Source organism: Gorilla gorilla, chromosome 2, assembly GCF_029281585.2.
Source record: "Gorilla gorilla gorilla isolate KB3781 chromosome 2, NHGRI_mGorGor1-v2.1_pri, whole genome shotgun sequence".
NCBI classification, from domain to species: Eukaryota; Metazoa; Chordata; class Mammalia; order Primates; family Hominidae; genus Gorilla; species Gorilla gorilla.
Window position 1 is genome coordinate 123,109,452 of NC_086017.1, and position 14,962 is coordinate 123,124,413.

The window sequence follows — 14,962 nt, forward strand, 5'->3', positions numbered from 1 at the left end:
GAAATAAGCCACACACAGAAAGACAAACATCACATATTCTCACTTATTTGTGGGATCTAAAAATAAAAACAATTTAACTCATGGACATAGAGGGTAGAATGATGGTTAACAGAGGCTGAGAAAGGTGGTGGGGGGATGGGGGCAGGTGGGGATGGTTAATGGGCACAAAAATATAGAAAGAATAAATAAGACTTACTATTTGACAACACAATAAGGTGACTATAGTCAATAATACCTTTACATTTTAAGAATAATTTAAAGAGTCATATTTTAAATTTTAAACATTTTTAAAATTTTACATTTTAAGAATAATTTAAAGAGCAATTGAATTGTTTGTAATTCAAAGGATAAATGCCTGAGGGGATGGATATCCTATTCCCTATGATGTGCTTATTTCACTTTGCATGCCTGTACCAAAACATCTCGGGTACCCCACAAACATATACACCTACTATGTACCAACAAACATTTTAAAAATAAAAAAGAAGAAAATAGCCACAAAAAAGAGAAATATCTAGGAATAGAGCTAACGAAGGAGGTGAAAGATCTCTACAAGGAGAACTATAAAACACTGTAAAAGTAATCAGAGATGACACAAATAAATGGAAAAACATTCCATGCTCATGGATTGAAAGAATCAATATCATTAAAATGGCCACATTATTCAAAGCAATATGCAGATTCAACACAATTTCTATTGAACTACTAATGTCATTTTTCACAGGATTAGAGAAAAACAGTTCTAAAATTTATATAGAACCAAAAGAGAGTCCAAATAGCCAATGCAATCCTAAGCAAACAGAATGAAGCCAGAAGCATCACACTACTTGACTTCAAACTATACTACTAGTCTACAGTAACCAAAACAACATGGTATTGGTACAAAAACAGATACATAGCTCAATGGGACAGAATAGAGAACCCAGAAGAAAAGCTGCATGCTTACAGTCATCTGATGTTTGACAAAGCTGACAAAAACAGACAATGGGGGATGGATTCCCTATTCAATAAATGGTGCTGCGATAACTGGCTGGCTGTATGCAGAACAATGAAACTGGACCTCTACCTTTCACTATATACGAAAATTTACTCAAGATGGATTAAATATTTAAATGTAAGACCTCAATTATGAAAGTCCTAGAAGAAAACCTAGGAAATAAATGTTTCCACACCAGCCTTGAGAAATAATTTTTGGCTAAGTCCCCAAAAAAATTGTAACAAAACAAAAATTGGCAAGCAACACCTAATTAAACTAGAGAGTTTCTGCAAAGCAAAAGAAACTATTAATAGAGTAAACAGACAACCTATAAAATGGGAGAATAGATTAGCAAACTATACATCTAACAAAGGTCTTATATCCAGAATCTACAAGGAACTTAAAGCAACAGGCAAAAAAAAATCCCATTTAAAATTTGGCAAAGGTTAAGTGTCCATCAACAGATGAATGGATAAAGAAAATATACATATACACAATGGCATACCATTAAGCTATTAAAAAGAATGAGATCCTGTCATTTGCAACAGCATGGATGGAACTGGAGGTCATGTTAAGTGAAATAAGCCAGGCACAGAAAGAAAAACTTTGCATGTTCTCACTTATTTGTGGGAGCTAAAAATTAAAACAATTAAACTTACGGAGATAGAGAGTAGAATGATGATTAACCAGAGCCTGTGAAGAGTAGTGGGGAGGTAAGGGAAAATTTGGGTGGTTAATGCATTCAAAAAATAGAAAGAATGAAAAAGATCTGGCATTTGATAGCACGAGAGGGTGACTATAGTCAAGAATAATTAATTGTGCATTTAAAAATAACTAAAAGAGTACAATTGGATTGTTTGTAACACAAAGGATAAACACCTGAGGTGATGGATACTCCATTTACCCTAATTGATTATTACACATTCTATACCCATATCAAAATATCTCATGCACCCCATAAATATATACAACTACTATGTATCCACAAAAATTAAAACAAAAAAAATCTTAATGGGCAAAGAACATGAACAGACACTTCTCAAAAGAAGGCATACAAGTGGCCAACAAACACGTGAAACAATGCTCATCATCACTAATCATAAAAGAAACGCAAATCAAAATCACAATGAGATACCATCTCACACCAGTCAGAATGGTTATTATTAAAAAGTCAAAAAATAACAGATGCTGGCAAGGCTGTGGGGAAAAGGGAACACATATACTGTTGGTGAGAAAGGAGAATGCAAATTAGTTCAGCCACTGTGGAAAGCAGTTTGGAGATTTCTCAAATAACTATAAACAGAACTACCATTCAAGCTAGCCACCCCAAGATAGCCAAAGGAAAATAAATCATTCTACAAAAAAGATACATTCACTTGTATGTTCATCACAGCATTATTCACAATAGCAAAGAGATGGAATCAACCTAAGTGTCCATCAGTGGTGGAATGGATAAAGAAAATGTGGTACAGATACACCATTGAATACTACGCAGCCATAAAAAAGAACAAGATTATGCCCTTTGCCGCAACATGGATAAAGCCAGAGGCCACTATCCTAAGTGAATTAATGCAGGAGCAGAAAATCCAATATCTTTTGTGGGAACTAAACATTGAGTACACATGAACATAGAGATGGGAATAGTGGACACCAGGGAGTACTAGAGTGGGGAAAGAGAAACGGGATGTGAGTTGAAAAGCTACCTTTTGGGTACTGTGGTCACTACCTTGGTGATGAGATCTGTACCTCAAACCTCAGCATCACACCATATACCCATGTAACAAACCTGCACATGTCAAATAAAATTTGAAAAAAATTAGGCACCACTGACTTGTATTTATATAATTTATATGGATTCTTTTTTTTTTTTTTTTTGAGACAGGGTCTTGCTCTCTTGCCCAGGGTGGAGTGCAGTGGTGTGATCTTGCCTCACTGCAGCATCAGCCTCCTGGGTTCCAGCGATCCTCCCCAATCAGCCTTCCAAATAGCTAGGACAACAGGTGTGCACTGCCACGCCTGGCTAATTTTTAAACTTTTTGTAGAGACGGGGGTCTCACTATGTTGCCTAGGCTGTATATGGATTCTTTCTTTATTATTAGCACTTCTTTACCATACTTAGAATGTTTTTCTCTCCACAGGAATAGTAACTGTTAGGGCTTACCTAGTATAGTAACTGCCACTGGCAAAATAAATCTATTGACAACAAGGGTTATCAGGCATACTAACACTCCATGAAATAATATCTAGAATTGAAAAAAATACAAAGTAAGTATTCATGACAATTTCATATAATATAGCCTATATTTACCAATATAAATTAAGCTATTTTCCAATATAAATTAAGCTAGGTTGTACTGTGTTAATAGATGCTCATGGCAGGGGAGGAATTAATCTAAGACATGATGAAAGCGCTCTGGGTATTCTCTATCTTCCTGCATGTAATTCATCCATGTTTCGTTACCAAACCAAAATTAGGACACAAGTTTTGACAAGTATATCAATACTTATACAGACATTGGGAAGGAATATTTATCTTTGAATTCCACTGTTGCACTTCCTGGTAGCTGAGAATACACTTATACTTTATCAATCCTTATCCACTATACACACCTGGCTGTGCATGGCCACACCGTTCTCTATTCAACATTACCAGCATATCTGCATCAAACAATTCTCCTTACCTGGGAAAGGAGAACAACTCAAGGCCCTTGATATGTTTTCTCCACCTCACACTTTGCCTCACTGGTACCCTTTCATTGTCAGGAAGGAGTAATAAATGTCTTTGGTGCCACTTGATATCTTTATCTACTTGTATCTCAAGTCAGTCTTGATAGACAAATGAACTAACACTTTTCAATCTGAGGCTACACATTTTTGGGGATTTATGGAATTCCAACTTCCAGAATTTATGTTTCACCCTAGCTAGTCTTCTGTTCTATATCCACAGATGGAATTAGGGATAGGCATGAAACCACACTAGAGGCTCCCAAAGTTGCACATTAGAATCATAAGGGAAACTTTAAGATATTGGTACCCAGGAGGTCCCCACTGAATATTCTGATCTAATTCGTCAAGGGTGCAGCCCAAGCATTGGTAATAAGGAAATCTGAGGTATAATGTACATACATTGAAATGTACTCAAGTACCATTTTGTCAATTTTGACAGTGTATATCTACTCATATAACTCTCAATCCTATCAAGATGCAAAATATCTCACATCCCCAAAATTTCTCTAATGCTCCTTCCTAATCAGTCCTTCACCAATGAGAGGCAGCTGGTATTTTGATTTCTACTTCTGTAGATAAGAATTGCCAATTCTAAAATCTTCGTATAAATTAAATAGCATATGACATGTCTCACTGTGATTTTAATTTGCATTTCCTTAGAGTAGTAATGTTGAATACTTTTAACATGCATATTAGTACACATCTTTCTTTTTGAAGAAGTGTCTGTTCAAATATTTTGTACGTTTTTAAAAAAAATTGGGTTACCATTGTATTTTCTTCAAAAAATTTTAGAGTTTTTTATTTTATATTTAAGTCTATGGTCCATCTCAAATCAGTTTTAGTTATGGTGTGAGGTAAAAATAGAGTTTTTCTTTTTTTTTTTTCTAAGTGAATCCAGTAGTTCAGCACCATTTATTGAAAAAAATATTTTTTCTCTCATTGAACTGTTTCAGAATCTGTGTCAAAAACCAATTCACCATATATGTGAGTCTTTTTTGAATTCTTTATTATACTCCATCTTTTTTTATTCTTATGCCAGCATGCTACTGAATTACTGTATTTTTATAATAAGTCCTGATATCAGATAGTGTAAGTCCTTAAATTTTGTTCTTCCTTTTCAAAATTATTAGGGCTATCCTCAGTCTTCTGTATTTCTACATGGAGTTTAGATTTTGGGTATCTCTTTCTAAAATCTTCTGGGATTGGAATTGCAATGAGTATAGTGACATCCTAATAATTCCAAGTCTTCAAATCCATGATTGGAATATATATTTTATGTAGGTTTTTAAAAATTTATTTCAGCAATGCCATGTTGTTTTCAGTGCACAAGTCTTGCATATTTTGGAAAGAAGCCTCTAAGTTGGCTCTCAAAGGTATCCATCTCTTGATACTTAGTCATCTTTTTTTTTTTTTTTGTAAGTCAGGTGTTCATTTATTAAATACAAGTTTTGGACAAACTCTGCCAGGCAAGTTTGACAAGAAGCAACCTTCCTGAAATGTTTCAAAATATGGTCATGTTGATCATGTTTTATTTCAAGCAATCTTTTTGTTCTTCATTTTCTGTTTATAGGTTTATTTCCTGGTGAGCAATTAGAGCATGTGCATTATTTCCTCACATGACATCAAGAGTGCAGCACCAGCCTCTGGCTTGTAAAGGCACCCAGTAGGCTTATGTTCTGTACAATCGCTGCTTAGCAACCAGCATCAAGTAAAGTAATTAAGCTTTTGTAGAGTGTGATACCAAATAGCAACTGGCACCTTCACCTGCACCATTAAAAAACCTTTAAAGTTTCCTTCAGTTTTCAGATATCCATTAAAAACTATAATAAAAAAACAAAACCCAGACTGCTTGATAAAATGTACTTAAACAATTTTCCAAGTTTAGTATTAGCCTCTTGGTAAGTTATGAGCAATACCAGAGCTGAGTAAGAGTCGTCATTTTCCTATCATACTCCAGCAAAGCCAATAAATAAAACTAGGTATGTTAGAAAGTCTGCCCTACTAGATTTAGAGCTGCTTCTAAGTTCCAGACAAAACACCTTTTTAAACTTCCAAGTGTATATGCACACAGTGTTGTACCAAGATGATAACTTTTTAAAATCTAATTTTTTAGATGTCCTTAAATTACTTCACAGAAAGAAAAAAGGCACAGAGGACACTTGGTTTCCCCACCAGTAGTGGCCTTAAGCTTCGCACTTGCCTGTGCTAAGAGTTTAAAGATATTCAGCAGCATTAATGGTGCCATAGCCCTTCATAGAAAATTTCAGGAAAAGAGCTTAAAAAACAGAAGAAAAGCTTGCCAAAAAGGCTTACAATCTGAAGGTTAAATGCAGAAGAATACAGACAGAGACTAGAGGCAGCATCAAGGTTGTTAACCACGAAGCTGCTGAGAATAGCTGCTTTCTGAGGTTTCGTCCCCATTTTCCTCCAGTTTTCTCCTGAAAACTCTGGTCTTTTCCCCTCTTATTTTTAAAATGAAAACATTCTGTTAGATTGGGTTTGGAGGATAAATGCAAATAGGCAGAAGCTTATTTTATACAGAGTTCATTCTCAGAGAGGAAAAGGAGAATAATAAATATTGAATGAAGCTAATTTTAGAAAATAAGCAAATCCTGTCAATGCATGCTTTAGAGGCCCAGGGAGCACACTGAATGAATCTTACATTCTGGCATTTGCAAAAGTGTCCTCAACTTCCTTTTTCATTTATAAGCACAGCAATAGGCAACATCTATTTTATATCTAGGGTGGAAAGCCCTCTTAGATTTGAGGCTTTCCAGCTGATACCATCAAAAAAACATCAAGGACTGCTTATAGCAATTTGTGTTGAAATATAAAACTATTTTATTTGATCTTTCAACCATAGTTAATAACGTGCTCCAAATGAAGCAGTGACACCCATTTCTCAATCTTATCATTTTTCTTGTCACTTATGACATCTCTGGGCTTAGAAAGATGGTGATATAAAGACAACCCATAGGGGAGTGTCCCTACTCAGCATATTAAGCTGCACAATTGAGTAGTGAGCTCAAGCTCAACTTATGAAAGTGGTGTCCATCCACCTACTAACTACACCAGGCTAAGTGGATATTTAAAATGTCTTGTGGACAAGGTTGTGCTCAAATTCCTACTTTGTTAATTGAATGCCTAACTCTGTGATAGAAGCAGCTCTTAGAAGTCAGGTCACAAGCCCAAATATTAACCATATACATTTTATAATATCAGAATTTTGTCAAGAATGAGTATGTTAGCAAACATGGCCACATACTGCATACATCTCACTCTGGAAGAGAAAATGTAAAGTGGTACTCAGTTTACTCTTGAGTGTGTGTGTGTGTGTATCTCACACGCTGAAATATACTGTTGATATTAGATACTTAGTCATCTTAAATATGGACTAGACGTATTGACTCACTTCTAATAAATAGAATATGAAGAAGTAATGGGAAGTGACTTTCAAAATTAGGTTATAAAAAAGACCGTGGCTTCCGTCTTGAGGGTTTGCTCTCTCTAGCTCTCTTGCTTATTCATTCTGAGAGAAGCCAGCTACCATATTGCAAGCTGACCTATGGAGAGGTCCAAATGACAAAGAGGCTTCTGGCCAAGAGTCAACAAGAAACTAAAGCCCTTAGTTCACTGCCTTCAAACAACTGAATCTTGTCAACAGAACCACACAATCAGCTTAGAAGCAGATTCTCTAGCCCCAGTTGAGCCTTTTGATGGCTGCACTCCCAATTTATGCTTAAATGCAAGTTTATGAGAGAAACAATCAGAGGCACTCAGTTAATTTATACTCATATTCTTGACTCACAGAAACTGAGATAATAAATGTTTCTTGTTTGAAGCCACTGAATTTTGGGACAATTTTTTTACATAGCCATAGATAATGATAACTGATACATATGTATTTCATTATTTTTGTTACTATGACATGTTTTTGATGCTATTATTATGTTCTTTATTTCATTTTTCTGTTAGTTGCTAGTATATAAAAATATAATTTAGTTTTGTATACTGAACATGAATTTCATGATTTCGCTACATTCACTTATTAGTTCTACTGGTTATTTAGTATCTACCAGTTTGTGTGCCTTTTTTCTCCCTGTTGCCTGAGGTAGGACATTGAGCATAATGTTCCACAAAAATGAAGAAAGCAGATATATCTGCCCTTATTTGAAACTTAGGGGAAAGTATTCAGTATTCAACCATTAAGTGTCACTTATCATTAAGTTTTTAAGTCTTTCTTTTTAAATAAATCCCCTCTATCAGATTAGTTTTCTTCAAACTCTATTTCACAAAACGTTTTCTATGTATAAAATCATATCTTCTGCACACAAAGATAGTTTTACTTAATCTCTTCTTATTTAGGTGCCTTTTATTTCTTTCTCTTGCCTGATTGCTCTGGCTAGGACTCTCAGAACTGTGTTGAACAGGAATGATGAAAATGGGCATCCTTGTTTTGTTCCAGCTCTCAAGGAGAATGCTTCCAGCTTTTGCTGATTCTGTATGATGTTGGTTGTGGGCTTGTCATAGAGGGCTCTTCTTATTTTGAGGTATCTTCCTTCAATGTCTAGATTTTTAAGGGTTTTGAACATGAAGTAATGTTGGATTTTATCAAAAGCCTTTTCTGCATCTATTGAAGTAATCACATTATTCTAGTTTTTAGTTCTGTTTATGTGATGAATCACATTTACTTATTTGTATGTATTGAATCTACCTGGCATCCAAAGGATAAAGCCTACTAGATCATGGGTAGATTAGCTTTTTGATTTGTTGCTGGATTGGGTATGTCAGTATTTTGTTGAGGATTTTTGCATCTATATTCTTCAAGGATATTGGCCCGAAGTTTTATTTTTCTGTTGTGTCTCTGCTAGCTCTGCCAGGTTTTGGTATTAGGATGATGCTGGCCTCATAGTGTAAGTTAGAGAGGAGTCTATTCTAAATTTTTTGGAATAGTTTTAGTAGAAGTGGTACCAGCTCTTTAAAGTACAATTCACCTATGAATTTGTTTGGGCTTTTTCTGGTTGGTAGGTTATTAGATGCAGAATCAATTTTGGAACTCGTTATTGGTCTGTTCAGGGTTTCAATTTATTCCTGGTTTAATCTTGGGAGTTTGTTGTTTCCAATAATTTATCTATTTCTTGTAGGTTTTCTAGTTTGTGTGCAGAGGTGTTCACAACATTTTCTGAGGGATTCTTGTATTTCTGTGGGGTTGGTGGTAATGTCCTCTAAGTCATTTCTGATTGTGTTTATTTGGATAGTCTCTTTTATTCTTTATTAGTATAGCTAGCAACTTATCAATCTTATTTATTGTTTCAGATAACCAACTTCTGGTTTCATCGATGTTTTCTATGTTTTTTTAAAAATTATACTTTAAGTTTTAGGGTACATGTGCACAACATGCAGGTTAGTTACATATGTATACATGTGACATGTTGGTGTGCTGCACCCATTAACTCGTCATTTAGCATTAGGTATATCTCCTAATGCTATCCCTCCCCCTCCCCCCACCCCACAACAGTCCGCAGTGTGTGATGTTCCCCTTCCTGTGTCCATGTGTTCTCATTGTTCAATTCCCACCTATGAGTGAGAACATGCAGTGTTTGGTTTTTTGTCCTTGCTATAGTTTGCTGAGAATGATGGTTTCCAGCTTCATCCATGTCCCTACAAAGGACGTGAACTCATTATTTTTTATGGCTGCATAGTATTCCATGGTGTATATGTGCCACATTTTCTTAATCCAGTCTATCATTGTTGGACATTTGGGTTGGTTCCAAGTCTTTGCTATTGTGAATAGTGCCACAATAAACATACGTGTGCATGTGTCTTTATAGCAGCATGTTTTATAATCCTTTGGGTATATACCCAGTAATGGGATGGCTGGGTCAAATGGTATTTCTAGTTCTAGATCCCTGAGGAATCGCCACACTGACTTCCACAATGGTTGAACTAGTTTACAGTCCCACCAACAATGTAAAAGTGTTCCTATTTCTCCACATCCTCTCCAGCACCTGTTGTGTCTATGGTTTTCCACAACTCAAAAAAGAATGTAGACATATAGATGGCCAACACACATGTGAAACGTGAAAATCGCTATCACCAGAGAAGTGCAAATCAAAACCACAATGAGATGCCACTTCACACCAGTCAGACTGGTTATTACTAAAAAGTCAAGAAATAACAGGTGCTGGCAAGTTTGCAGAGAAAAAGGGACAGTTATATACTGCTGGTGGGAATGTAAATTAAGGCAGCCACAGTGGAAAGCAGTTCGGTGACTTCTCAAAGAACTTGGAACTACCATTTGACCCAGCAATCCCATTATTGGGTATTTATCTAAGAGAATATAAATTGTTCTACCATAAAGACATATGCATGTGTATGTTCATCACAGCACTATTCACAAGAGTAAATACATGAAATCAAGCAAAATGCCCATCAATTGTAGACTGGATAAAGAAAATGTGGTACAGATACACCATGGAATACTATGCAGTCATAAAAAGAACAAGATTGGGAAACTGACCAAGATGGCTGGCTAGAAGCAGCTAGTATGCACCTCTATCATGGAGAGAAATAGAAGAGGTGAGTAAATACAGCATTTTCAGCTGAAACATCCAGGTACACACACTGGGATTCATAAAGCAAAAAACTTGACCCACAGAGAACAAGGAAAATCAAGGCAGGATGACCACCCACCTAGGAGTGACACAGAGTCAGGGGAGCCTCCCCTACACAGGGAAGTGGTGTGTGACTGACTGATTCCGGGCACCCATTCTTCTCCCATGGATCTTTGCAACCCTCAGGTCAGGAAATCCCCTCATGAACCGACTCCATCAGGGCCTTCAGTCTAACATGGAGTCTTAGCAGAGCAGCCCTCCAAGCACACGTAGAGCCCTAGGTGCTTCAGATACTTGGGGTTCCCAGCAAAAGTGGCTGCAACTTCAGCAAAGTCAGAGATTAGACTCCTGAACGTACTCTAGGAAAGAAGGTGATCCAGGGGGCCTGAGTAGCAATGGTCTACAGGAATCACTCCCATGGCATCTCCTGGGATAAGACCCACTGCTTGAAACTTCAGTCATCCACCAGTAGCAGCATTACACCTCCCTGAGACCAAGCTCTGAGAGGGAGGTGCAAGCCACCATCTTTGCTGTTTCATAGCCTTAGCCATTGTTGCCTTTAGTGCAGCTGCCCTGTGGAAGAGTAGCCAGCTTGCTTTTTTACACAGGTCCATGATCCTGCTTCTCCTCTCTGGGCAGGTGAGTGAATGAGTGATTCTGGGTATCCATGCTTCTCCCATGGATCTTTGCAACTCTTGGGTCAGCCCCCTGAATCATCTCCTTTCCTAGAGGTATGGACAGGGATCTAACCCCCAATCTTTCTCAAATTGCTGCCACTTTTGCTGGGAAGCCCAGGTATCTAAAGTGCCCAGGGCTCCATATGAGTGGCTGCTCTGCTAATATTCCATGTAGCTCTGCATGTCAGACTGCAGACTGGGCTCTCCAGTCACCCTAGCCAGTGTTTTCTGGGTTGCAGTGGTTCCCAGCCTCCCTGGGATGGAGGTCCCTGTGGGAGGGATGGGCCACCATCTTTGCTGTTACACAGCCTTAGCCATTGTTGCCTTTGAGCTCTAGGGATTCTGAGGTGACTAGGGACTGGAAAAGTCCCCCAGAACAGTGCAGCTGCTCTATGGATAAACAGCCAGACTGCATTTTCACATGGGTCCCAGGTCCTAGTTCTCTTCACCAGGCAGAATTTCCTGACCACAGTCTACGACCACCCCCACCAGTGTTTTCTGGTCAGCAGCAGTTTCCAACCTCCCTGGGATGGGGCTAGCAGAGGGAGAGGTAGGCCACCATCTTTGCTGTTTCTCAACTTAAGCATGGTGGCCTTTAGGCTTTGGAGAGTGTGAAGCAACTGGAGGTTCAAGCAGACCCCCAGAACAGCACAATTGCTCTATCAAAAAGCAGACAGAATGCCTTTTTATGCAGGTTCCTGATTTTGATCCTTTTCACTGGGTGGGACATCCTGATTGGGGTCTCCAGCCACCCCTGCTGGTGTTTTCTGGTCAGCAGCAATTTCAAAACTCTCTGGGATGGAGCTCTCAGAAGGTGGAGTAGACTGCCATCTTTGCTGTTTAGTAGCCTTAGCCATTGTTGCCTTCAGGCTTTAGAGAGTCCAAGGTGACCAGGGACTGGAGTGAACTGCCAGCAAAGCACTGCTGCCCTTGGGAAAATAGGTCAGACTGCTTTTTTAAGTGGGTCCATGATCCCATTCCTCCGCAGTAGGCGGGATCTACCAAGTGGAGACTCCAGCCACCTCCTGCTGGTGTGTTCAGGCTGGCAAAATGTCTGTACCTCCCTGGGTTGGAGTTCCCAAAGGGAGGGGGAGGGGCAGGCCACCATTTTTCTGTTTCACAGCCATCACTAATGATACCTTCAGGTCCTGGAAAATCTGAGGAGACTAGGGACTGGAGATGACTGCCAGCATACCACAGCATCCTTATGAAAAAGTAACCAGACTGTTATGTGGGCCCTTAAACCTATGTCTCCTCACTAAGCTTGGGCCCACAGCACAGATCCCGCATTCTGGACAATTGCACTGAATGATTACTCACCTGCATCTCTCTGGGGTAGAGCCCCCAGCAGACAGGCAAAAGACCTTCATCCACAACCACTGCTAAGGTCATTTCCACTGTTGCCACCAAGTTGGGGAAGGCAACAGTGAGATCACACAAGAGCTGTGGTAGGCAGCCTTGGAGTGCCAATTTGTGATCTACAGCCAGCACTCAAGTAGGAAAGGAGCCCACATGTTCAGGGCATTGACAGAGAGCATGGCTGCAACTGTGAGGAAATGTAGGGGAGCCATGTGACCAAGCAAGAGCCCACCAACTGACCACAATAACTAACCACCACCTACTGGTTCACACCCCAAAGTTTCAACACCAAAAATACCTCCTCACTAACATATCCACCCTGTGAAACCAAAGACAAGAAGTCATTTGCAAATAAAGACTCTGCACAAAGCCTTGGCCCAATGAAAACATTCAGAAAAGAATTCTACTGACTGCACTCAATCTGCACCACAGCTAAAGGGACACCCAAACACAGAGATGAGAAAGAACCAATGCAAGAACTCTGTCAACTCAAATGGCCAGAGTGTCTTATATCCTCCAAATGACCACACTAGTTCTCCGACATGGGTTCTTAACCAGGGTGAGTTGGCTGAGACAACAGAAATAGAATTCAGAATGTGGATAGTAATGAATATCATCAAGATTCAGAAGAATGGCAAAACCAATCCGAGGAAGCTAAGAATCACAATAAAATGATACACAGATCTGATCTGAGAGAGCTGAAAAGCACACTACAAAAATTCCACAAGTTTATCGCCAGTATTAACAGCAGAGTAAACCAAGATGAGGAAAGAATCTTGGAACTTAAAGGCTTGATCCATGAAATAAGACAGTCAGATAAAAATGAAAAAAGAATGAAAAAGTTTAAACAAAACTTCTGAAAAATATGGGATTATGTAAAGGGATAAAACTACAAATTATTGGCATCCCTGCAAGGAATGAGGAGAAAGCAAACAACTTAAAACACATATTTCAGAAAATTGTTCATGAAAGTTCTCCAAACTTGCTAGAGAGGCCAACAGTCAAATTCAGGAAATACAGAGAACCCTTGCAAGATTCTATACAAGAAGATCATCCCCAAGACACACAATCATCAGATTTTACAATGTCAAAATGAAGAAAAGAAAATTAAAGGCAGTTAGAGAGAAAGGGCAGGTCGCCTACAAAAGGAACCCCATCAGGCTAACAGTGGATCTCCCAGTAGAAATCCTACAAGCCAGAAGTGACTGGGGGCTTATATTCAACATTCTTAGACAAAAAATCATCAACCAATTTCATATCCAGCCAAACTAAGCTTCCTAAGTGAACATGAAATAAAATTTTTTTATTTCAGATAAGCAAATGCTGAAGGAGTTGGTTACCAACAGACTTGCCTTGCAAGAGATCTGGAAAAAAGCACTAAATATAGAAAGGAAAGATCACTGACAGCCAACACAAAAACACACATAAATACACAGACTAGTGACACAATAAAGCAACTATACAAACAAACTGACATAATAACCAGCTAACAACACAATGGCAAGATCAAATCCACACATATCAATAATAACCTTGACTATAAATGGGTTAAATGCCCCATTTAAAAGACAGAGAGCAGCAAGCTGGATAAAGAACCAAGAGCCAATGGTGTGCTGTCTTCGAGAGACCCCTCTCATCTGCAGTGACACCCATAGGCTCAAAATAAAATATTTTCCAAGCAAATGGAAAACAAAAAAAAAAAAGCAGGAGTTAAACAATCCTATTTGCAGACAAAACAGACTTAAAACAACAAAGTTTTTAAAAACACAAAGAAGGGCATTACACAATGGTAAAGGGTTCAATTCAATAAGAAGACCTAACTATACTAAATATTAATGCACCTAACAGAGGAGCACTGAGATTCATAAACCAAGTTCTTAGAGACCTACAAAGAGACTTATACTCCCACACAAGAATAGTGGGAGACTTTCACACTCCACGGACAGTAGCAAACGTATCATTAAGGCAGAAAATGAACAAAGATATTCAGGATCTGAACTCAGCATTGGACCAAATGGACCTTATGGACCTCTATAGAATTCTCCATCAAAAAACAACAGAATATACATTCTTCTCATCACCACATGGCAAAAAGTCTAAAATCAACCACACAATCAAACATAAAACAATCCTCAGCAAATGCAATAGAAAAAAATCATACTGAACACACTCTGAGATCACAGCACAATAAAAACAGAAATTAAGGCTAAAAAACTACTCAAAACCATCCAATTACATGGAAATTAAACAACCTGCTTCTTAATGAGTTTTGGGTAAATAATAAAATAAAGGCAGAAATCAAGAAGTTCTTCAAAACTAATATGAACAAAAAGACAACATACCAGAATTTCTGGGACACAGCTAAGGCAATGTCAAGAGAGAAATTTATTTCATGAAATGCCCAAATCAAAAAGAAAGATCTCAAGTTAACAATCTAAAATCACAACTAAAAGAACTAGAGAAGCAAGAGCAAACCAACCCCAAAGCTAACAGAAGATAAGAAATAACCAAAATCAGAGCTGAACCGAGGAGATCAAAACACACACAAAAAATCATTCAAAAGATCAATGGATGCAGTGGTTCTTTTTATTTATGAAAAAATTAATAAG

The 14,962-nt window shown here is 38.1% G+C and overlaps 1 protein-coding gene across 8 annotated transcripts in view; it reads right to left on the minus strand.

The window, feature by feature from the left end:
* The window catches only part of SLC9C1 (solute carrier family 9 member C1), a 156,224-nt gene that overhangs the window by 102,992 nt on the left and 38,270 nt on the right, over positions 1-14,962 (minus strand). For all 8 annotated transcript variants that reach the window (XM_055381594.2, XM_055381596.2, XM_055381592.2 and 5 more), the window contains one exon: positions 3,138-3,219. In XM_055381594.2, coding sequence (XP_055237569.2) covers positions 3,138-3,219 — 82 coding nt within the window. The remainder of the gene's footprint in view (positions 1-3,137; positions 3,220-14,962) is intronic.